At 45.4% G+C, this 25,421-nt stretch overlaps 1 protein-coding gene across 1 annotated transcript in view; it reads left to right on the forward strand.

The window, feature by feature from the left end:
- Positions 1-25,421, forward strand: part of SPIRE2 (spire type actin nucleation factor 2) — a 230,843-nt gene that overhangs the window by 161,645 nt on the left and 43,777 nt on the right. Inside the window, exons 6-8 of the mRNA XM_078670918.1 lie at positions 10,311-10,397; positions 18,796-18,919; positions 22,901-23,064. Coding sequence (XP_078527044.1) covers positions 10,311-10,397; positions 18,796-18,919; positions 22,901-23,064 — 375 coding nt within the window. The remainder of the gene's footprint in view (positions 1-10,310; positions 10,398-18,795; positions 18,920-22,900; positions 23,065-25,421) is intronic.

The raw sequence follows: 25,421 nt of genomic DNA on the forward strand, positions 1-25,421 counted from the left end.
CCCGGACTGCCAGCAAGATCTCGCTGACCATATCCCAAACTGCATGTTTGTATCGACCAAACAGACATATGGCATTTACGGATAGTGGTACCAACTTGACAGGGGAAAACATATGCTTCCAAAAGTTGTCAATCTGGAGGATTGGTCCAAAATGAGTTGGGGTTCACCCTACTGGCTGAGATCTGAACAATACGGCTATCCGCAGTGGGTTGCTTCTTGATACAATCCAAATCACCCAGCACCAGTCTATGTCATCTGGTCCTCTGCCTGTTCACAGAAGGACAAGAACATGATTTAGAGCAGGTAGTATTGAAGAATCTTTGAGGACATCATTGAATGGGAGCAACAGCTCGGATATTGCCAGAGACAGGTAGCTGCAATTTTAGCAATTTAGCTGCCTTTCGAACCACCACTCTAAATTAGCACTTTTTCAATTGGTTGCCCATGTGAGTCAAACTGTTTCTCAGGGAGATTATCAAGTCCCTTGGCATTTTGCAAATCAAGGTATAAGGCACCATCAGTATAAAAAGGTGGGAGAAAGCCATTCTCCTTCCCATCATCATCATCAGTATCCTGGGGTGCACACTGCAGAGGGTCAGAATCAGAACCAAAAAGAGAATGGAGCCACTGCTGATAGCTGCAGCGCAATAGAGACACAGGGTAAGAGTCAGGTGACACTTTTGTAATCTCCAGGCACATCAGTCGAGCACGAGTTGACATCAGTTTGGGATCTGACATAGGCACCGGATCATTCATCAGCGCCGGTGGCACTGGCACCGGTGTTGGGTGGTGGGGACCAGCGTGGGGCTCAGAGACATGGTGGAAAGGTGTACCAGATCCGATACAGGCCATTTATTGGGTTCTGAGGAGACAGACAGTGCCAGGCACAGACCTGCCAGCGGTAACCCAACTGTAGGCCCTTGCAGTTCCACAGGGCCATAAGGTCTACCAGATGGCAGTAGAGGCGCAATTAAAATCTGTAGAATGTCCCCTTCAAGGCCTCGATCTGCTGCAGGTTGACGATGACCTGAGAAACGTGCCCAAGGACCAAGTGAGGAATCGGCTTCAGGGCTGGTGACCTCGATGCAGTTCGACTCACATCTTGATGTCCTCATGCCTTTTATCTTGAGTCAAAGTGGCCAAATGGGGTCGAGTCCAGGTCTGCTTTTTTATGCTTCATTTGAACTTGGACTTAAGAAAGGACTTTGAGCAGAAAGTGGAGCGGTCATTGGAACAACCTGTGGCTAGGCCTATGACTTGGAGTGGAATCTACATGAAGGCAGCAACTGGTAAGGCCTGGTAAGGCCCCCCATTATCTGTCTGCCTTAGTGCACCATTACGTTCCTCCCCGGACACTCAGGTCTTCTACGCAGAACAAGTACATGATTCCTCGTACCAACAGAGCCAAAATGGGGGGACGTTCGTTTGCCCTATTGGCCCCTTCCTTATGGAATGCCCTGCCTCAACTGTTGCGCTCCGAATCTTGCTTCCTTACTTTCCGTAAGGGAATTAAAACCTGGCTTTTTAACTCCTGATCCCCATTGTTTATTATTTTCTCTTACTTTCTCTGACCGCCTAGTCTGCCTCAGCGCCGGGAAACCTTCGGGTAGCTGCGCGCTTAACAAATGTAATTATAAATAAATAAATAAACTTCTTCTTGTGTTCTGTAACATACAAATTCACCTCCAGGTTTCAATTTGTTTCTTGGTGCTTGAGGGTGCACTTATCACATGACTTCGAATCATATGCTGAGCCTAGGCACCAATGGAACACTGCATACGGGTCCATGACCGACATCTGCTTCCTTCAGTCTTGGCACAGTTTGAATCTAGTTGATTTCAGTGGGAACATCATTCCCTATCACACTGAGGAAAAGTTCTGGAGTTATCTGAAAACTGACAACATCAGAGCAGTTCTCCGGATTCACGTCATAAGACATGGAAAGAAAGCAACTGATAGCTATCCAGAGTGGTGCTCACATGGGGCCCTCCTCTGTCCTTTCAGGGGAAATATGGGTTCAGCACGGAGCCATAGGACACCACCTAACAGCTCACTGGGGCACTAGTACAAAAAATGTCAAGATCTAGTCTAGCTCCTTGGGGATATTCTAAGGTGAGGAATCTACAGTTAGAAGTATCCATTAAAAATATAATTCATTAGCAGCTGTGCAACAGGACACCCCATATTGGCTTCTTACCCTTGACCTGACTCTCTGCTTCACCCACAAGTCCATCCAGAAGCATAGGACCAACCCTTGTTGATGCACTCATAACAAGACACTTCATTCAAGTCTAGCCCACCTCCTGACCATGCTGCAGCTCAAGAAAATTCTAGTTGGCAGTACTTCTTAGCTATCAAGCTCTGGATCTTCCGGGAGCATCAGGAATTTAGGGAACACAGTAAAAGTGTGGTAGAACAGATGCTTTTCTTATTCTTAGAGGAGGATAATATGCAACTCTGTCTGTAAACCCCACACTTCTAATGCATCTAAGATCTAACAATAAATATAATAGCGAAATCGTGGAATGCTGCATGACAGACTATTTTAGGCTATGCCTAAGTGCAGCTAAAAGCTTGCTGTGACATGGTGGGAACACCCCTCCAAGCCTCAACCCAGTATCTCGAGTTATTTATTCCATCATAAAAGTACATGTTTAGGCACTTTGAGTCTTTCTCCCTTTCCAGATATTGCATAACTCTGCAATTGAAAATCATAATAAATTGTTCCTGCACCTTGGCAATTTTTGTGTAATAGTGATTACAGGGAACTTGCAGTTAGAAGGAAGAGGATGGCAGATGTTTGGTCCCTATGACTGCAGCAGGAGAATTTGTTCCCGCCTGGTCTGCCCCAGAAGGATCCAAAGGTTAGTGCTTGGTCGGGTGATTCATAGATGAAGAGCGGAGCTCAGAGGTCATGGCTGTTGTAAAGTAGACCTTAGGGACAGCAATCGCAGTGACAACAAGGGGTACAGGCCTGAAGGAAAGCAGACCACAGACCTTGTCTGACAGGGCATCGAGTGTGGAGGGTAAGACGGGGCAAATTCACCAAAGCTCCCCAGACAGCAGAATGCGGCACCCCTTGCGAGCAGAGGAACAGGTGCAGTTACAGGCTGGATATCTCCTCCAGGGACGAAGTGAGCAGAGTGCCTGCAGTGGAGATGCTGGAAGTACTCCGGATTTATAAAACTGGAAGCAGAGGAAGTTGGACCACAAGATTTCTGGCACAGTTAGCGGACAGAGGGGACTTCAGTGAGGAGGTCACAAAGCCTGCCTGGCACAATACAAGGAAGGAATAGACCACAGTGAAGGCATGAGGTAATGATCTTCCACCGAAGAACAGCAAGAAGCCAATAATGTAACCTTTATGCAGGGGCACTGTGAGAAGAGTGAGGGCTGTGCTGTCCTACTTGACTGGGTGGGGTGGAAGTGGCTAAGCCATAAACAGGACAAGGTAGTGACCAGCTAATGTGTTGTGGAAGTGAGGCTCCTCTCCCATTGTCAACCCACCAATGATACACGCACAAGACCTGAAGGGTGTGCAGATGTGAGGCACCTGAGACTGATTCTCAGATGGATGGCCTTGGAGAGGGTGTTTCACCTGCCACCTGAGGCTCAAGGTGGTGCTGCCCCAAAGACACAGGAGGGAGCCGCATACGTTAAAGCTAGGGCTCCAGGTGTGGTCTTTGACAGGTTTTTAGAGGCATGGCACATGAAGGTTGTGAATGGCACTGGCCCCGTAAGAAACTTGGCCTCGCAGCTTAATGGTAAAATAAGGTGAGCAATAGCAAAGGGGAATTACAAAGGAAGAGCAGATATGCGAAGAGCAGCAAGTAAGACAAAGGCAGTCCATTACCAGCCTAGGACAGCTGAATCAAGGATGAGAAATTCTCTTTAAGTAACTACTTATTTTGACAACTTAGTCTGGTGTAGGCTTCATAAATATTAAGTTCAGCCTCACATTTCATGCACACATGGAATAGTTTCTACAGATGCACAGGGATATAATGAGACAATCACAAGTCTGAGAAAAAAGAGAGAGGGCAATATAAAAGAGCTGCTAGAGCAGAGAAGCTCCAACCTGAAAAAGATAGTTGAAGTATTGTGAGGAGAAAAAAATGCCCATAGAAGCCCAAGATTCTGGCAACAATAAGGCAGTGATCAAGAGCTTTACGAAGCAAATAATTGTGGACATCATTTTGGAAATCAGCACCATTGGGGAAGAGCTAAAGAAAGACTTAAAAGATGCCAACATGGATTTTTCAGATTTGGGCAATAGAGTAAACAATGGATAAAGCACCTTGGATCAAAAAGAATTCAGAGCCCATACTGTGGAACTGGAGGAGTAGAAACAATCTTACAATAAAAGCAAGAGGACCTTGAGAACAGGTTCAGATGGAACATTATCAGTACTAGAGGAGTTCCCAGGTGGGGCAGTGATAATGACATCACACAATATAAGCAAGAACTTGTCATGCCTGTCGTGTACATGGGAGTGGTGCACTTGCCCAAACATAGATTCAGAGGCAGTTGCCCGTTCAAGCTCTGTGATTCTGCCTGTTATTCATACGTGGTTGGCAATGGTTGGCAAATTCAGCTACAAGAGTTATGGCGCATGCGTCGTTACCGCGGATGCGCAGAGGTATTGCGTTTCAGGTCTTAAACCCGCCCCGAACCTGTAGGAAGTGCTTCGCGTTTAGCCAGTGTGTTTCCCTACTCGTTCCGGGTTGTGTTCGTGGCGTCCGAGGAGCTAGCTGTTCGTGGCGGTTGGAGTCCGTCTCTTACGGTATTTGCGGGCCCGTTCTGGTGATTGTTAGTCCTTAGAAGCGGCTTGCTTCCAGGATTCTTGTTCTGTTCTTGTTTTCTGTTATTTCGTTTTCCGCTGAGATTAATAGCGGTGATAATTGGAGTTTGGTTTCCAATTCTTTTTGTTTGTATCAGGGGATTTTGTACTGTGGTCGGAGTGATTCTACAGGTAGATATAATCACACCTTTCTAGTGGAAAGGTTTTGGAGATAATTTACGGAGCGTTTACATGGTGACAGTGGTGAGTGCTTCTCCTAATAGAGATACCCTGGTGGGGTGTAGTGCACGCTTTACATATTGTGTTGTTTTGTGTTTTAGCTTACAAATACACACCACAAACCCTATCAAGGCAAACTACAGCGTTCCAGACATCTTCCTTGTTTTCCTTATTATTCTCCTCAGTATTCCACAAGGTATTATTAAGTATATGACACTTACTACATTAGGGTTTGTGAGGGAGGGAATAGTTTTCACTTACTTTTCTTATATCTTACTGCAGTGTCATAACAGAAGATAAGAATATCCTCTGAGTGGAAGAAGACCGGTGGAGAACCATCCTTTTTTCCCCTTCCTACCCTTGTTTTGTTCCCCTGTGTTCCCCTTGAGTACCTTTCGGGTGTTAGCGTTCATTCCTGACGCCCGGGAGGTGACGGGGGGAAGATAGGGTGTTTATCATCGTGGATCCAGGACACTTCTGAGACAAAAAGGTGCGTGCATGACAGAACTGATTAGGTCATCTTGGAAACCAGAGACTGAACTCTTATCCAAATTGACAGGGGCACATCAAATTGCCTGTTGGTCCCACAAAACCTCAGCTCTCCTGGACATTCTAGTTCCTGTACACCACTTTGAAGACTAGGAGTGTATCATGGCCTTGTCCCATGGTGATGTAGAGGTGTCCTACAATAGTGCAGGTATACACATATTTTAGGACCGTTTACAGGTCATGCTAGAGAAGAGGAAAGCTTTCAGACCAGTGACAACCTTTTCAGGGCTTAAGGAGGCAAATAGAGATGGGGACACCTGTTCAGAATCAACTTTAGATTGCAAGAGAAACAGTGGTCTACAAGATCCCTAACAAATGCTCACACGATATTGGGGATGAGATGAAGGCTCAATCTGCTGTAGAGAAAGAGTAGTAGTTTTAATTGCAGAGGTGTTTATTGAAAAAAGGCAGAGGGGAAGACAAATGTATTGGCTTTACAGCAACATGATGTAACGTATCATGCAAAGTATGCCCCTGATAAACTTAAGGGTTGTGCACATACTGCATTAAGGCCTATTTCTCACACAATGGTGACCATAACTACATATAATTCCAGGGCTTAAAATCCCTGTCAAGCATATCGAGGGAGTTGGGTGTTTGCTTCTTACATTCTAACGAAAGCTGCATGCGAACTACATACGTTCCATAACTTCTCTTTCCCGTTGAAGGAAGTTGCAGGGATAGGAATTCTTCTCATTCTTCTTTCTCGGGGAGTGGAATATAAAGTCCTGGCATCCCAGACAAAGAGGGAGGAAGGATACTGCTCAACGATGCGATGATTGAGGACATTGTAGCTATTATATCCCTAACATGGGATGGGAATATCGCCTTAGGAAAGCTATGGAAGAAATGTTGAGCAAAGCATGGGACCTCATTAAGTGGCAGGTCACCTACATTTAGTAATTATTACAACAAACCACAGGCCACACATATGGGGGCTTGGCTGCACTTTCATGCAATGGGGAGAAATGGACTTATGGAGGTGACACCATCCGCTCACAACAGACTTCCTCCTTTACTCAAGGGCGCACTGAACTTATGCTAAGCTGTATGATCTCTTGGCAGACAAATGCCTTTTGAACATAGTGGAGGAGGTGGGCCGGGAATGATTAGATGGGCGGGAGTGAGATGTTCTTGCCATAGAAGTCATTGGAGATTGAATTATACTGTAGTGCAAGAGAACATCACATAATCTATTAAGGATTACTTAACCAATAGCTCAGTGGGAGAAGTGAGCACAGGAAACTTACGGGATGTCCTGAAGAAGGTGGTAAGATCAAAAGAATGGGGTGGCTGCAGGTGTCTCTGAGACAGGAGCTATGGGCTGCAAAATCGACATACAAGGCACACAATCACAATGGTTATGGTGTAAGGTTTTGATTCTGAGAGGGTAGGTTAGAATCTTTGAGATGAATAAAATATACTGCTTGATGACCAGGTTAGATTCACAATATCATGTGGAAAGAAATAAAGTTGGAAAAGTACTGTCTCTTAAATTGTTAGTTGAACAAACATGTTTCTTCATAGAGAGATCGATGAGAAGAAGCAAGGTTACAGAAGAAGAGGATAAACTACACAGCTTCCAGCATTTTTCATAGGACTATACTCTGCCGAAGGTTTAGTGAAAGATGCCGATGATCCCAGATATGAACATAAAGGTTCTGGAGGCCTCAAAATCTAAAGATGTGGCGCTAAAGGTTATAAGAGCTGTATATCTTCTAAGTCACTGAGCTCAGTTGGGCTCTTAGTTGGCTTCTTTAGGGTCTTTAGCTTACTAGTGCTGAAAACTACACCCAAACTATTCAAAGAGGTACTATCTGGGGCGGCTCTGCTCCCAGCGGCTCTAGTCCCAAATATGAATGAGGTGTTCAAATCTCATACATAGAAAACAGATATTCTTCCTTAATCTGATTGGTGCTCTTTTTATCCAAAATACTAGTGATGAGGTTAGAAAGCATTCTTCCTGGCTTGATTAAGCCTATTCAGGCAAGTTTTATTAAGGATAGGTAGTCCAGTGCCGATACAAAACAATTCTGCATATTGTGTCCAGAAATATTTTGAGGGGAACTGTCCTCCTGTCAAAGCTGATAAGGCGTTTGACAAGGTGGAAGTGCTGCTTACAGCAGGGCTTGCAGACCTATTTGAATGGGGGTTCCTGGGAAATTATCAGCGCCCAGAAGCAAACATTGAGGTCAATGGCAGGCTGCCATGATCTCTCCAAGCAAAGGCGGCTCAGATTGCCTTCGAACTGATGCAGATGGGATTGTCTCTAATTTTCTCTGGTTTGTCGATAGTTACATGGCTGCAATCACCTTTTTCTTCTGCAGTTGTTTAAGTACCTTTGGACCAAAGTACAGAAGAATTGTAATTAGAGATTTTTTATTTGCCTGCATCTGCCAGGACTTTAATCATAAATGTCTCTGAGAAGCAATTCCAGTCCCTGAAGCACTTGCTATCGACCAAAGATCATCAAAGCTAGTGTAAGCAAGAATATTGTGCCTAACTCCAATGAAGCTAAAATGTACTAACGGCCTTTCCTTTATTGCACTGACTCAAAGAATTTGGAAACCATTCAATATAATATGACTTGCACATGCACTGTAAGATCCAGCAAGCATAAAAATGTTCATAGCTGAATATTATACTTTTCAACTTGCTACAACTTTGTTACCCCCTGGATCATAAGGAGTAGATTTTTCAGATGCATTAAAGGGAACGGCAGCTATAACTGCAAAAATAGAATTCACTTTTGGAAATGATAGAAGTTCTGTTTAAAAATGTTCTACAGGGCATCTCTTTGATTGGAGTGAGGAAACCTATCAGAATCCACATCCTTGCATTATTTCCATATCATGTTCCTAATGGTTTTATTTGTAGAAAAATAATCCATAGTGTCCCTTTTAAATTGACAGACTAGTTCCTCAGGTTCAGACACAGAAGTTTCAAACCATAACTCTCTAATACGTAACATAATCTCTGTTAATTGACTTCCTTATCCTGACAGTAGTCTCTCCACTTACAATTGCCCCATCTCTGATTCGCCATAAAGTAAGGGGCGTAAGAGAACGACATGTGCATTAAAGCTTTGTCTGTTCGTGCTGGACTTAATACTTTATGAAATGTAGAAATATTATATTTTCTTAATACACTGTTACCTGTGCTCGCATGATTATTACTGCATCAAATACAGAGTTCCTCAGAATACAGAATAAACCAACACTGAAAAGCTTGGAGTATAACAATAGGGTCTTGTGTTATTTTTGTTCACTAGGGAAATTTATGTGCATGTTTTTCTATAAGGATTGTTTAATATTGTCCTCATGCTTAGAAATATCCATGACTTTTCATGGTTGTACTAATTGTCTACGAGGGTGCTGAATGCAGTTCTATTTGAATGCGTATTGGTTTGACATTAGGTATCTAATGGACAACAGTCACCTTTGGTGGTAGGGTGTCAGAACTGCGATAGCACCTCTATAGCTACAATTCGTCTGGGAATGTTTCTCAATAACTAAGTGATTCATAAAAGGTCAATTTGTGGGGTGCAGTGATTGGCCCATTTGGGTCCACTACCACCACATACAGTCATTGCAGGTAATGAAACGCGTTGATGAAAGAAGTAGGGACTGCTCAATAGTTCTGCTTTCCATCAATTCAATTCAAGCTGAGCTAATGAAATGAAAGCTGTGCCATTTCTATTTCCTTATTGCATCATCCTGGCCCTTGTCCCGTTTATGACTTGCTCAGATTACATTATCAGTGTTTGTGCATGCTGGCCCTGATTTTACAAATAATTTGCACGTGACCACATATCAGTTCATTTGATGCTGTTTGATTATCAGCCTGAGTCAACAAAACACACCTTGCTAACAATTACATCACTCTTTGCCCGTAGCATCCAACCCTTTACTCATCTAAGCGTTTTAACTCTTTTAGTCCTGTTGTACAGCTCCCCCCAGATCTACAGTCTCTCCTCGTTTACTTATTTCTCCATCACTGTATTCTTCCTCAAACACACATTTTCTTTCTCCGTACATTGCCCTCATCATTTTATATCTTTCCCTCCATCTGAGCCGCTTCCTCTCCCCTTTTCTGGTCTTCTTTTCCCAGGTCTTCTTCTTTCCTTCTCCACACTCCTTTATGTCCCAAGGTCATTTCCTGTTGCGGACCTGAACCATACTCTCTCGTACCAGAGGTGATGTTCCTTGTCACTTATCTGATCCAAAAACTCACCTGTATTTTGTCATAAGAAAGATTATTTTCCCTAATAGGAAGAAGAAGAAATTAAGTAGAAATTTCCTTATTCTGGGGCTGGTGCTAGCAAAGCAGAGGGTAGTAATAGGGTGGATGTTGTCGAGAGCACCGAAAGTTGCTGAATGGCTGAAGGATTGTGCCCTGTGTATGCTCTGCTTGCATTACTGTCTTTTGATCTATTACGTCGACACAGCACTGTTCGATTTATCCTACAAAGAAGGTGTTAGAGCCTGCGGAGGATTGGGGGGGGGATGTTTGGGGGAGAGAGGGGACTTTAAGAGAAGTTCTGTTTGATGTGATATAATGCATTTTAGTCAAATCTGGTCATGTACTTTTGGAAAGGCCAGTAACATCTATAGTTCAAAAAGAAGATGATTTCCCAATCCTTTCTCTATTCCACACTTCAGCTGTACTCTCTCATCCACAGGGGGATATTTCTCGGTTTCTTCTTTAAGCTAAACCTCATCTGTACTCTCTCATTCCACAGGTGGATGGTGATATCCCTCCAAAAGTGAAGAAAGATGCCCATGAACTCATTTTGGACTTTATAAGGTCTCGACCACCTCTCAAACCGGTAGGCTTTTTACATCTTTGAAAGGTTGTGTTTGGTAGAGACTAGCAAGGGGGGCCAGGGGTAAAGGTGGGGCTTGGAAAGTTATTCCTTCCCCTTTCTATAAAATCTTTCATCACAGTGAGGTAGTATATTTTTCAAAAATTGGTCACATATCGCCCCAAACCCATAGTTTAAGAAACATCTGTTTCCACGTAAGACGAGGCAGTGTTTTTGGAAACTAAATGCAACAAAAGGAGTAATTTTGGACACATTCATATTTGCTGAGTATTGAAGTATTAAAGAGAAGTCAAAAATGCACATTGTGCTGACCTACTTCTCTACATTGCATTGTGGAATTGTTTTGTATATTTGCATGCTTATACCTGTTTCAACAACCCTACTCCTGTGGTTTCTAAGGAGAATTCAAACTCTGCAAGCTTAATGTTAGCAAAATCTGCATAATTCACACAATTTTAAAACTTTCCTTTCTATCATAGAAACTATTTTACTCATGAAGAAATGTTCCCCATTACACTCTCACACACTACCTTAATCACGTGCACCTACTTTATTTAGATGTAAGCTTTGTAGTGCATAAATGTGCGATGGTATTAGCAAATGTTTGTCAATAGCAATAATCTTATGAATATATGATTGTTCACCATACTTGTGTTACCTGTTCCCAAACCAATCCTTTGGAAAAGCCACTTCCATAACCCAAGGTAACATGCCAGCAGAGAAATTCACACAACTTACAGATTTACTGAACTTTTGTGTAAGCAACTGGCTTGAAACCACCAGTTTAAGGAATCGGGTTCTAACACAAATGGATGCCCTGATAAATCTCCCATCTAATGATAACGCCACACGTCAAGAATTTCATTTCACAAGTTATATATGTAATAGAACAATGAACCAATGAGGGTACAGGCACCTAATGCTAATGTCCAGTATCACTGGCGCTTCAACTTCCAGCATATGTCGGTGACATAACCTCAAGATCATCTTGCATCTATGAAATATTATCAAATAATGCGTGATAATGAAAGGTTTTGTGATAGCTCCTTACTAAATATAATCAAAATCAATATACAAACACAGGACCAATAAATTAATTCATCCATCTAATGTAATAATCTGGCAATGTGTCTTGATGAAAAATTAAAACTCATTGAGATATAAATGTCGATTAATATATATGAATTGTTGCATTTACTGTTGCAAAATTCCTGTTATTGTTTATATTGATTAAAGCTAAAAATATTGCCAAAGGCACACATTTAGACTATGCCGTGATGTTCACAATATTATTCCAGTTTCCATCACTGTGAAGTCTCTCTCGTCAGACAAACACAAACACTGCTTCTCAATATTGTCAACGTACTATCACAAGACATCTTTCATACACATGTAAAACTGGACAGGGACTCCTTATACAGCAACCTCTATTCAGTCAACAATACCCGCTGCCAATCCATCAGGCATGTACCGTTCCCCAGAGAGAAACCAAGAGAGAAGTTGTTATCGCTCTATGAGGTCAAATTAACGCCAGTTACTTCCACACGATTAACAGTAGGGTTTCAAACCATGCAATGGCACGAGTACCTCACAGTCCCGGTCATCGATCATACCCTGCACCAAACAACAGCACCTCCACCTCAAACTCATGCTTGATCTATTGCCCACCTTTAATACCAATGACCAAGGTCCAATGAGCATTACATCATCATACATGGAATTTGGGGATGCATTCTTTTACTGGTTCTCCTCCTAACTGACATCAAGTTGCCCAGATCAACAACCCAATATCCCAGCAATTACACCACTGTGAAATTTCTGCAGGACTGGGGCTACGGTAAATGTGAAACTTTACTTTTTTCCAAGAAGAAAATGACTTTCAACGCAATTTCACACATTAAAAAAAATGGAGGTGTCCTAAGCCCTGCTCCACAAATTATCCACTGTTTACTTGTGCAGCATTAAGTTGGAGCAGTTTCTGTCCTGTAACTCCAGTTCTGTAGTAGGGGATCTCTGTGTATAGTCATAATCTAGTGAATAGTCCCGTTCATGTACGGGGACTCCAGAGCAATCAAAAATAATCTCTTAAGCTGTCTTCTGTGCAGTCCTGCATAGACACTTGAGAGAATTAAAGACAAATAATGCAGCCTATACCTGTAAGGCTACACTGTCCAGTACTTCAACTAGAAATGCAAAGGATATTCCACCAATATCATATTCAGCACAGTCTGCCCAGTTTCACCCATAGAGAAACTTCCCCCTTCACAAAATCCTTGGAATGATAGAGAGGAAGGGATGGACAGACAAGCCCCCCATAGGCTGCCATTATGTGGCTTAAAAAGGGATACCGTGCCTTTAAGGAAACGTTCCAGAACTCTCGGTATCCCAGAATGCACAGCAACTCCCTCCATTTTCAGTTCTTTTTGGAGGTGTATAAAGCTAGACCTGTAGCATTCAGTATTTCATCCTTTTCTCCACCGGGGAGGAGGGCGGGCGCTTATGACTATAACAGAGATACCCCTACTACAGAACTGGAGTTACAGGTAAGAAACTACTCCTTCTGTAGTAGAGGATCTCAGTGTATAATCATAATCTAGTGAATAGAATGGCAAGCCCATCCCCACAACCAAACCGGCGGTGGAGGAAAAGGACAACACCGCTTATGTGCAAACAGATTTCGTAACAAAGCCTGCCCAACCTGAGCATCTACTCTGGCATCAGAGTCCAGACAGTAATGCTTGGCAAACGTATGGACCGACTTCCACGTGGCAGCCCTGCAGATCTCTGCAATGGGAACATTACGTAGCAAAGCCGTTGTATCCGCTTTGCCCCTGGTGGAATAAGCCTTAGGCTTACCTCCTAAGGTCTTATTAGCCTTTTGATAACACAACTGGATGCAGGACACAATCCACCTTGAGATGGACTGCTTAGAGGTAGCAAGACCAGTCCTGAAAGACCCATAGTTGACAAACAGTCGGTCTGACCTACGAATATCCTTGGTCTTATCCAGATAGAATTTCAAAACCCTTCTGACATCCAGGGAATGAAGAGACCTTTCCGCTGGAGTGGAAGGATTCTGAAAAAACGTAGGCAACGTAATAGTCTGGTTAACATGAAAATCAAAAATCACCTAGGAAGGAACTTAGGGTGAGTACGCATTACAACCTTAGCAGCATGAAATACAGTATAAGGTTCCTGGCAACACAATGCCTATTTCACTCACCCTGCGGGCCAAATGTAATGGCCACGAGGAACGCCGCCTTCCAGGACAGGTGCTGCAGCGAGGCCTTATGAATGGGTTCAAAAGGGTCCTTCATCAGCCTAGAAAGCACCACATTCAGCTCCCACGAAGGCGAAGGAAGCCGAACAGGAGTAAACACTTTCTTCAAGCCTTCCAAAAAATCCTTTATCACAGGAATCTGGAAGAAGGATGTCTGTGAAGGGCATTTCCTGTAGGCAGTCAGTGCAGCGAGATGAACCTTAATAGAATGGAAATTAAGGCCAGACTGCGCCAAATGCAAAAGATATTAGAAGGTTGACATCTTCCTTGCATGTCGTCGGATCATAGTTCTTGGACGTGCACCAGATGCAGAACCTCTTCCACTTATAAGCATAGGAAGTCCTAGTGGAAGGACGCTTAGCCTCCTTCAGTATGTCCATACAATCTTCAGGAAGATTCAAATGACCATATTACACTATCTCAGGAGCCATGCCGCTAAACTCAAAGACGAGAGGTTGGGGTGCACCATCTGCCCCCTGAACTTTGTGAGAAGGTCCGGCCGGCACGGCAGTCGTATGTGAGGAAGGAGAGACCGGTGCAGCAGGTCCGTGAACCACCACTGTGTGGGCCATTCCGGAGCAATGAGGATTATCCGCACCCTGGACTGGGACAGCTTGATGAGCACCGCCGGAATCAGGGGAATGGGCGGAAAAGCGTACAGAAAGCTGTTCGACCAGTTGATCCATAACGCATTTCCCAGAGTCCCTTGCTGGTAATACCTGGATGCGAAGTCTCGGCATTTGCTGTTGTCGGCGGTGGCGAACAGATCCACGTCTGGAGTGCCTCACCTGGCGAAGACGTCTTTGAGCACTTCGTCGTTTATGACCCACTCGTGGTTTTCCTGGATCAGTCTGCTGAGTGCGTCCGCCTGAGCATTCTGCACACCTGGCAGATAGGTAGCCGTTATCGTCAGTCCTCTGGCTAGCAGCCAGTGCCAGATTGCCTGCGCTTCTTGTGACAGTGTGCGCGATCTCGAGCCCCCCTGCTTGTTGAGGTAATACATCGTGGTCTGTACAAGCAGAGAGTTGGTCTGGAAAGACGGACAAAAGGCCTTCAGCGCCAAGTGAGCAGCTCTGAGTTCCAGGAAATTGATGTGGTACGTGGACTCCGTCGGGGACCACGTTCCTTGGATCTGTAACTGTCCGGAATGCGATTCCCAGCCGTGGAGAGAAGCATCCGTCATGATAGTCTGAGTGGGAATGTCCTTCCTTGTGGAACGGAACCCCCTTGAGGAGGTTCGCTGCCGAACACCACCATCTCAGGGACTGCTGAGCGTGCAGAGACAGTCGTATCCTGTCGTCCCAGCTCCCTCGCCTCTGGTCCCACTGATCCTCCTGACATTCCTGGAGCGGCCGCATGTGTAGGCGTGCATGTGGAGTGAGGAAGATACAAGAGGCCATCAACCCCAGTAGCGAAGACACCATCCTCACTGTTGCAGATGGAACAGCTATGAGAGCCTGAGCCTTCCGAAGGAGCGATAAGCGTCTCTCCTCCGAAGGAGGCACGCTTGCTGACAGCGTATTGATGGAGGCTCCCAAGTACTGTAGGCACTGGACCGGAGTCGGGACAGACTTGGACATGTTTATGTGCAACCCCAGCTGTGTCAACGTAACGGCCGTCCTGTTGAAGTGCAATTGCGCTTCCTGGAAGGTGGAGGCTTTGATCAACCAATCGTTCAGGTAGGGGTACACAAACACCTTGTTCTTTCTCAGGTGTGCAGCCACCACTGCCATGCACTTTGAAAAAGTCCTGGGCGCAGACTTCAGTCCAAACAGGAGTACGGTGTATTGGTAGTGATTGGTGCCTACTTGGAAGCGCAGGAACTTCCGGTGTTTCCGTGCAATGGGCACATGGAAGTACACATCCTGCAGATCTATCGCGCAAAGCCAGTCTCCCCTTTGCAGCTGAGGGTAAATCTGGTGCAAAGACAGCATGTGAAACTTTTCCCTGCGAATCCATTTGTTTGCTTGCCGCAAATCCAGAATGGGCCTGAACTCGTTCTTGTCTTTCTTGCGCACCAGAAAGAAGCGTGAGTAAAGACCCTTTCCCCTTTGAGACAGAGGGACGTCTTCTATCGCCCTTTTTCTTAACAGGGTATCTGCTTCCGCCTGGAGCTCGTGCAGTTGGAACTGCGAGCAAACCGGTGGAAGTGCTGGAGGCGGGCTGAGAAAACGAAGAATGTATTAATTGCAAACAATATTCAGCACCCACTTGTCCTGAGTAATTTTTTTCCACTCTGCCTAGTAATTTTGTATGCTTCCCTCCACCGGAGCGGGTAACGGAAGAGGGGGAAGTAGCGCCTCAGGGCTTAGACCTGGCCGGGCCCTTGTTCACGGAGGAGGACTGCTGACCACCTCTGCCCCTCTGGCGCTTTTGGAACGGCCGCCGCTGGTACTGTTGCTGCTGGTGTTGCTGCTGTCCAGCCTGCCGACCTTGCCCTCTGCCCTTCGCACCGTAACGCCTCTGGAACGGGCGGAAGGTCTTCCTCTGTTCCGTCGGCTTTTCCAACCCGACAGCCTTCAGGGTTTCAGCCTCCGCCTTCATGCAGGCCATCTCCTCATCCGCATGTTTGCCGAACAGGGTCGCTCCTGAAAACGGTAGGTTGGCGACCCTCTGCTGCACCTCCGGCTTCAGCGACGTCAGACGCAACAGAGCCGAGGCACTCACGGCCTTCATAGAAGTGGAGGCCGTACCACAGACTTTCCTGCTGGCCGAGTCCATCCAGCGGCTCTCCTTGTCAGGAGGCACCGTCGACGACGGGGCGGTGAAGTGCTGTTTTCTCACCACCATCACTATCACCGAGTCCGGTACAGGGTCCGAGCGAAGGAACGCCGGGTCTGAGTCCGGGGCCCTGTATTTCTTTTGCAGCCTGGTGGCAGGACCTAGACCTGTCCCTCCTGTGGTGCCTTCTGGACCGTGTGGAAGAACGACGGCCACTTCTGGATCTGTCCCTCCGTCTGGAGCGAGGAGGAGGTTTATGGGGAGGGACAGGAGGCGGTGGAGGCGTAGGATTACGCGGAGGAGGGTCCTTGGGCAACGGGGGAGGCGTGGGCGTCCTGGGCCATGAGGGCAAAAAGGCCTGGGAGTACTCCGAGCCCGGAGACTCTACCACTCTTCTTCTTTTCTGCGCCGGCCTTGATGGGGGTGACCTAGAGGCCGACCTCCTCGTGGACGACCGACGGCGCCGCCGCAACCATGGGCTCGTGGAAGCCGAGGAAAGGCTGACTACAGAGCCCTGGGACTCCGTCCTGGTCTTAGAACGCCCCTAGACGTCGATTTTCTCCTTCTCGACGCTGACCTCCTCTTCGACGTCAAGCGTCTCGGCATCGATCGTCTTTTCAATGTCGATGATCGCCTTCTCGATGTCTATGATCGTCCTCTTCTCAAAGTCGAAGATCTTCGTCTCGACGTCGATGATCTTCGTCTCGACGACGAACGTCGAGTAGACGCCGAACGGCAGTGTCGCCTCGACGGCGAGCGCCGGTGCCTTCCAGACCCTTCACGACGTCAATGGCGTCTCGATGACGAAGCGGTCCTCGACGTCGACCTCCCCTCGACGTTGAACGGCGAAGTCCCTTCGACCCAGAGCCCTGGGGAGACGGGGAGCAGACGGTGGTCATCCCTCTCGACGCCGACGTCGAGGCTATCGACGTCGACGGAGACCTGGGTCGTTTTCTGGCCTTCTCTTTCCTGAGGAGCCCCCCAGAGGCCGAAGTAAGGGCAGAGGAAGAGGCCTCTCCATGCCCAGACCCACCTTGATCTTGCTGTCTTCTTTGCTCCAGTCCTCGGAGCCGAGTCTTCTCTCTGTCCTTCAGGGTCCTGTTGGAGAACTGCTGGCAGATCTCACAATCCACACGGACATGAGAAGAAGGGAGACAGAGTATATACACCCTGTGTGGATCAGATTTGGCCTTCTTCCTGGCACACTCAGGGCATTTGTCAAATAAGGAAGGCATATCTGACAAAAGAGTGGCCAAACTCACCAGAAAACTCCAAAGGGAAGAAGGAGCAAAAACACGTCAAGTGAAACACTCTAAACACTTGAAAAGTGCAAAAAATTAGACAAAACACCCAAAAACGGGAGAGCTCAATGCTCCAGGGTCCTGCTAGCAGGAGCCGGAAAAAAGAACTGAAAGTGGAGGGAGTTGCTGTGCATTCTGGGATACCGAGCGTTCTGGAAAGTTTCCTTAAAGGCACGGTATTCCTTTTTAAGCCACATAATGGCAGCCTATGGGGGGCTTGTCTATCCCTCCCTTCATCTCTATCATTCCAAGGATTTTGTGAAGGGGGAAGTTTCTCTATGGGTGAAACTGGGAAGACTGTGCTAAATATGATATTGGTGGAATATCCTTTGCATTTCTAGTTGAAGTACTGGACAGTGTAGCCTTACAGGTACAGGCTGTATTATTTGTCTTTAATTCTCTCTTAAGTGTCTATGCAGGACTGCACAGAAGACAGCTTAAGAGATTATTTTTGATTGCTCCGGGGTCCCCGCACATGAGCGGGACTATTCACTAGATTATGACTATACACAGAGATCCCCTACTACAGAAGTAAATTTACTAGAAACATACAGATGTTTGAGAAACACAGTGCAAATGTTTGTCAATATCTACAAAGTTTCAACTTTCACACTATTTACATTGGTCATGCTCCTTACACTCATCCAATGCGATATGGCATACATTTGTGGTAAATATATACTCATCTTTTAGACTTCCTTTGTCTTTCATAGTGACATTGGTGCTACAAGAAATCCAAAGATCCTGACATTGTCAATCGGGAACAACAGTTTATGTGGCTGTTTTCAGTTTCTTGTACTTAGCCTGAAGACTCATTAAACACAGTGAAGTTCTAGGAATATGTCCAATGAACCTAAAACAACCTTAAACAGAGTAAACCACATGGGCCTCCTCTACCTAATCTCAACACCATGTAAATACAAGCCAACTCTAGGAATTTCCCCAACCAGTTGAAATGCCCTTTGCCATAAAGGACCACAATGACTAATCTAAGAGATCTGCCCTGAAATTGTAAGAGACAATTCATTGAATCAAATGGCGTTTCAACGCATAAGTGTTCAACATAAACATTTACCCATTTGCACTTCAATGCCTTTAGGTATCAGAAAGGAGTCTGAAGCCTATGCCTCTGAAGCAGAGGAGCCTTCATGAAAAGATTCTGGAAGAAATCAAACAAGAGCGGAAACTTCGCCCTGTAGAAGCACACCACAAGAGTGGGAAAGGTAGGCTGACTAATGGGAAAACAATGGAAATTGTGGGCACCCTGCTTCTGTAACTAGTGTAGCTTCCAAGGGCACTTGGTTCGGTGATTCATTTGAAGACTATAAATTACAAGATGGAGGTAAGACATATTTTCCCTAGGTTGGGTACATTTCTGATTATATCAGAGAATTATATGTAAATAGTCACTTCTGAAATGCATGCGCCTCTCCAGGTCACCGATGAGCCAAGAAAGAACTAACAGATGTTTTCAGGTCCCGTTCCCTGGACTAATAGCTCTGTTGAGATATAAAGTATTGGAATTGGTGGCGAAACAGGTTATGAATGATTTTATGTGCAGACTTGAAGATACGGAATTAATTCCTGGCATGAATGTGTGCGGATTTTATGGATATTAATTGGCAAGAAGACTGGATTGGCTCCTCTAGGCCACTAAATGCATCATATTATACAGTATTTTCTAGTACGGTGAGAGGGAAGATATTGAAATCCCAGCAAGTGTGTCTGAAAGAATGAGTAGATGTGTGGTGAGTCGTGGTGAAGTGAAGACCGTGGAACACCTATGTGAAGTCTGCGGTTGGGCTTACTGACCTCAAATGATCCTATATGCATGTAGTCAAGCTTTCCCCAGGTACCGCCATGAATTTTATCTGCAGCCGCCTGCGGGTATAGAGATGCCAGAAGCACACAAGAAAACAAACACGATTTGGGAGCCACAGAATGTACAAAGGTGGCGCTTCCATGAAGTGCAACTGAGAAAGTAGTGAAGGCTCTTCAAGTACGCACGGTAGCTGCAGTGCAGCCCATAAGTAACTGGTCCAAGCCAGAAATCGGCACAAAAACTTTTTGAAATTGTCGAGCAACAATCCAGCAACCAACCGTACTTTCCCGGTGTTGGTTCCAACAAGCCTTCTAATTGCAAATAATTTGCTTCCTTCTTAATGGAAAAATCAGTCATTATTGAAAATGACTTGAAAAGGAGTTACAGACACTGAGTGAGCTGATACCATCTAACTTACCCACCATTAGTCATCCATCATAGTCTGCTATCCCTATCGGTCACCCTGAGCTCTCCCCTAAAAACAATGCCTCCTGGCACACATTCACCCCTCAAGGAAAGTGACATTTACTAATTGGTCACAGTGCTGACACCATCTAATCACTTCATTGACCCTTTACCTCCTTTTATCTTTAAAATTGTCTATCCTCCTTCCAAGGACTAAGATTGTAAATGCCTCTCCCTTTCAAGGCACCCTCCCTGATTGTCTAAAAGTAGGACAGGTAACCCCCATCCTAAAAAAAAAACAACAGCAGATGGCGCAAACTTAAACAATTTCCGTCCAATCTCCGACATTCCCACTCTGGCGAAGTTTGTCGAGAAATGTGTACAGATCCAACTCTGTAATCACATAGATCAGTACCAACTCCTAGACCACTACCAGTCTGGTTTCCGCCAAGATCACAGCACAGAAACAGCACTCACACACATAGTGGATGACGTTCTGTCAATGTTGGATCAGAATGAACTGTCTTATCTTACCTATCCTCAGTATTTGACACTGTGAAACACGTCAACCTTCTAAACCTACCTGAAAGAAGGATGGGGTTATTAGGGATCCTCATTCAATGGTTTACTTTATTTCTCCATAACAGAACCCAAAGAATCAAGGTCAAGCGTTCTCTGTCGAAGCCCTCTACGGTCACTCTGGGAGTCCCACAGGGATCTTCCCTCTCTCCCATTCTCTTCAACTTATTCATGGAACCTTTAGCAGACTCCTTAGCATCCTCCAACATTCATTATCACTTGTGTGCAGATGACAGACAACTGTACCTGAAAATCTCCCCCCCTGATGACCCCAATACCCTCAACGTTATTCTACAAAATACTCAGAACTGGCTTGCGCTCAACCATCTCAAACTTAACGCCATCAAAACAGAATTCTTTTCCAAATGAAATCCATCTGATTCCCTCTACCGCCTCCCTCAAATTAGAAGTGAAAACATTCCTGATAAATAAATGGTTGGCCTAAAATTCTTCACCATACCATATATCAATCGACCTTACCTCTTTGTACTCTTATTCTGTTGATCACGACTACCTCGTTCTGATATCCTAGGGAGGTCACGCTCCTCAATTGTTTATTCTTCTATGATTGTATTTATGTCGTAACCACACTTTATTACTGTGTCTTTTACTGGTTTATTCACTCTCCCCCGTAAAGCGCTCTGATACCCCTACTGGTCATGTTCGGGCTATACAAAACTTTATAAATAAAAATAAATAAATAAGTTGATTCCTCATGCGATAAGTAGGTCTTTAGCTAAAAGGCTTATGTAAAAGGAAGGACAAATTGAGAGTGCATGACATGGCTGTACACCTGGGTTGCTTTAACTAAAAAATAACGAGGAGTGGAACTGGCAGGAGACAAAATGGCCACGTGAGCCCTCAGCTCCAATGCACGGCCGTGTAGGCAGTGATCCTGCAGCTCCCCAGGTGAATGGCGGGCTGGTGGTGAAACCGGAATGTTATGGGGCCCTGGTGTGAGTGGTGACACAGGCCGGGTGGTCCATGAGGGCCACAAGATGTGTGTTGCTGATGGCCTGCTCCCAGCACGGGCTGGATAAGATGGCAGTGCCCATGGCCGTGTAACTTGGAGGACCGAGCAGCCTTGCACTAGCAGCCGGGTGCAGGCTCTGGCAGCCCCCACAGTGGGCAACAAACGGGCCTGCGTGGGGAGAACGGACACCACCAGAGTCTGAGGGGCTGGGGTCCCAGAGGCAGGGACGGCCTGCAGAGGGCCCCGGAGAACCCTGCAAAAAAGACACGAGCGCCGAGTGGGCACCAATGGCCCCGGGGAGACCGAGGAAGAAAACACTGCAGGGCCCATGCTGGAGATTGAGGTGGTGACCCTGGGGGCCTTTGTAGCACCCCCTGGTGTGGGAGGGATCACACCCTCGCAAAGAGAAGGGCAACAGGAGAGAGATGGCTATGACAACAGACCGGGCCTCCAATCTCCTAGGGGTAAGCGGAGGGTGCTTGTGCCTGCAGAGGGCAGTGGTGGGGTCTGCTTGGGGTGGGTCTTGCCCCTGACCACGTCATGTGGGTGGTTGGGAAGCCGTCTCGGGGGGTGGGGGGCGACGTGCGGGGGAGTGTCTGATTCTGCCCCATGCATGGCAGGCCGGTTGCAGTGAACCATGAGCCGTGGCCACTAAGGTGGACTGTGTCCCAGGGTAGACCAAAAATAAATTTTTATAGATGCCATAATATTGACCCTGAGAAACCATAGTACCATAGGTGATTGATGTTTTGAAGATATCTATGGCAGTTGCTAGTTTCAAAGTAAACTTGGATAAGTTTCAGATTATGAGTGTTGTACTTCACAGGAATACTCATAACAACTGGATAGAACCTGCCCCTATTTTTTATTTCCACGTTTTTCCACAGCCCCTGTTGCCTACTTGGTGTTAAAGTGCTTTACATAGAACTTTAACTTCATATGAAATTTATGTTTACATGATGTCGCAAACTTTTGAATACTGCCTACAATCTATTTATTGGAACAGAAGAGGGTGTGACAGATAAGAACTGAGATGCACCAGCAGAGATGTGTTTAGGTCCAGGCAGCAGATTGTAGAGCAGTCCCCAAAGCAGAGTTGATTTTCTGTGGCAGACTTGTCTGTAGCTCTTGTGGTAGAAAAGAAGATGATACATGCATTGAGAAAGCGGTCAGTGTGCAAAGTATGACTGAATAGTTCTTAAAGGTAAAGACTTTTGCCTTTTTGTCTAGGAGTCCAAGGATTCTCAGCTTAATCACAGTCTCAGTGTCAGAGCTGTTATTGGGTAACACTAGTTCTGACATTGGAAATCTCTACACTGATAGCTTGTCAATACTGACCTATAGTAGCAGAACTAGTTAGGTATACATTTCCAGACACCTGCTTGTATTCTTTTTTCTCATGGCTATTTGATCTTCTTTCAACAGGTTTCGGTTCTTTGCCTTGCATCGTGAATGCCTGTACAGCTGACACCAAGTCCACATCCTGCATAAACCTTTCGCTATCCGAGCCAGGTAGTTATCGGCAACTGCCCAGAGTCCTGCTCAAGGCACCTACACTTGCAGAGATGGAGGAGATGAACATCTCAGAAGTAAGAGCCCACATCCTGTTTGTTAATCGGGTCTGTACCAAAATGCATTACCAAGATAGGAAGAACTATCCTGTTCCAGTTCTTTTCAAGCACTTAAGACTGTAGAATTCACTCAGTGGGATAAACATGTAGAGTGACCACCACCTGAAGAACTGGTGAGAAACCACTAACATATACCACCTAGTTTCCTGCAGAAAAATGTTCAGCAAAGTGAGAGCTACCCTTAGCGGTGGGAGCCCCAGCACTGCAGGGCCTATGTTACCCTCAAGAATGCCCTGCAACAAATAAGTAATCCTGAATGCTTCTGACTGGTGAAAATTCCCAACTCTCCTGCAGTTTAGAAAAAAGATGAAGGCTCTTTTCTTAAAGAAGCACTAATTAAGCACAGTAGTGTTCTGTTCACTGCCCCTTGTATAGGATATTGGGCTCTCACCTATTCTTCAGTGTTTTGGCAAGTACCAGACATTTTTTGAATGCTACTTTTATGACTCGTGTGCAAGCCCAGCATGACCACTATTGTAGTTTATTGGCTTTTCATTGGGTACGTATTGAAAGCCTGACTAGCACCACCATTACTATCACCAACAACTACACGACAACCATCAAAACACCACCATCGCCAAAACCACTAATAACACCTCCACTTCTAACACCACCACCAGTACCACCAATTACACCATTTGTACCATCACCACACCACCCATACCATACCACCACCACTAAATACAACACTACCTAGCATTGGAAAAGCCAGTTGGTCTGCTTTTAAGATGCTACTGCATGGAAACATAATTTCTGTGTGCCTGTTGTTGCCTGCATTGTCACAATAAAGCCAGGCCAATTACCTTTACTAATGCCTGTTTAGAAGACTGCTTTTTTACTGCATACTCGAAACCCTAAAGAAAATTTGAAGTACCCAAGGGCTTAAACAGTGGTGCTTATTGTGGCATGAAAGAAGAATGCTTTAGCTGCCATTTCATGTTTACTAGATCAACTTGTTTATTGTTCAAGAACTGTGCTACAGATATCCCTTAATAAACATTCATGTGTGTTATGGCAGTTCATGCAATATAGTATTAGTACAGGTGCACAAACATGCATGAACACACCATCCATAAATGTCAATTCCTCAGTCATCGATATCTGTAAAGTTAAATGCTCACATTGCTTAGAATCTCTAAAGTGAGTCTAGAATGATGTGTTGGGCCCTTATAGCTTACAGATCATTGATTACAATAATGCAAGCTGTCTCCCAGTTGAGTGCTGCCTCCTGGATCAGACTTGCACCTGATGTTAGGATGGTTATAGTAGGAGACACTGGGGAGTCTATGATAGTTAAAGTGGAAAGACCTTACTTCACTTTCCTGGGGCTCTGTAAGAAAGCTCCAATAGTGCTCAGTTGTAGAGATTTGACAAAGCCCCAACTGTTGTGGAAGGGATACTAAATATGAAGTAAAGTATCCATCGGGAAACTCTTATACAATGGCATGTATGTATGTGCTATTTGATAGCGCAAACCTAGCCAAAAGGCAGTTTGGCCCTGTACCTGATCAAAGGCAAAGACACAATGAACAAGTGATTGGAGGGGGAGCACAGTAAAGATAGCAGACAGATTGTTGTCATGATGTAATATTGTTTGAAGCTATTTCCTAACTTCTTTGTCTTTATTTAATGTCCATATGAACAAGTACAGCACATGGTTCAATACTAACAAATAAGCAAACACCTGCAACAAGCCTCTGATGTACAGCACATTATACTGTCCACATAAGTCTTATGCAGGTAGAGCTCCCATAATACAACAGTTCCCCCAGTTAGAACCTATATAATCTTCCCTTCCATCTTCTGTGTAGGTCAACACCCCATTCAGTGACACCCAAGGGAAGTTGAGATCAGTTTTCCAGCACCACAATGTTGCAAACCAAAACAGCTACATGTATATCTGCACCCAGCAGACCCACTCATTCTGCATCCCTAGTGTCTTGACTTAGTTGATAGGTCTGAGCCCCCATATGTCCTTATGTCTCTGGGTCTGTGGAATCATTGTGTAGTTGAGCTTCAATTGTTCATTACAGTGCACCATATCTACAGCGAATCTTGAGCTCTGGGACTGCGGTCACCCCCCACACAGTATACCTGCCTCTTCACCAGCAACAATACCAGGGAGACGAATCACCTCACAGTATTTAATACGGTTTTGGTATAGCCCAGAAATGCCTTTTTTGGGGTTAAGTTGATCACTTCGTTTGTCATGGGCAACATTGCAGGACCCACCTCACACCGGTAATCTGCTACAGTTCTACAGCTCCACACCGAGTGGAGGAAGTCCACACCTGTGATACTGCATCTGGTGCAGC

Source organism: Lissotriton helveticus, chromosome 12, assembly GCF_964261635.1.
Source record: "Lissotriton helveticus chromosome 12, aLisHel1.1, whole genome shotgun sequence".
Taxonomy (NCBI): Eukaryota; Metazoa; Chordata; class Amphibia; order Caudata; family Salamandridae; genus Lissotriton; species Lissotriton helveticus.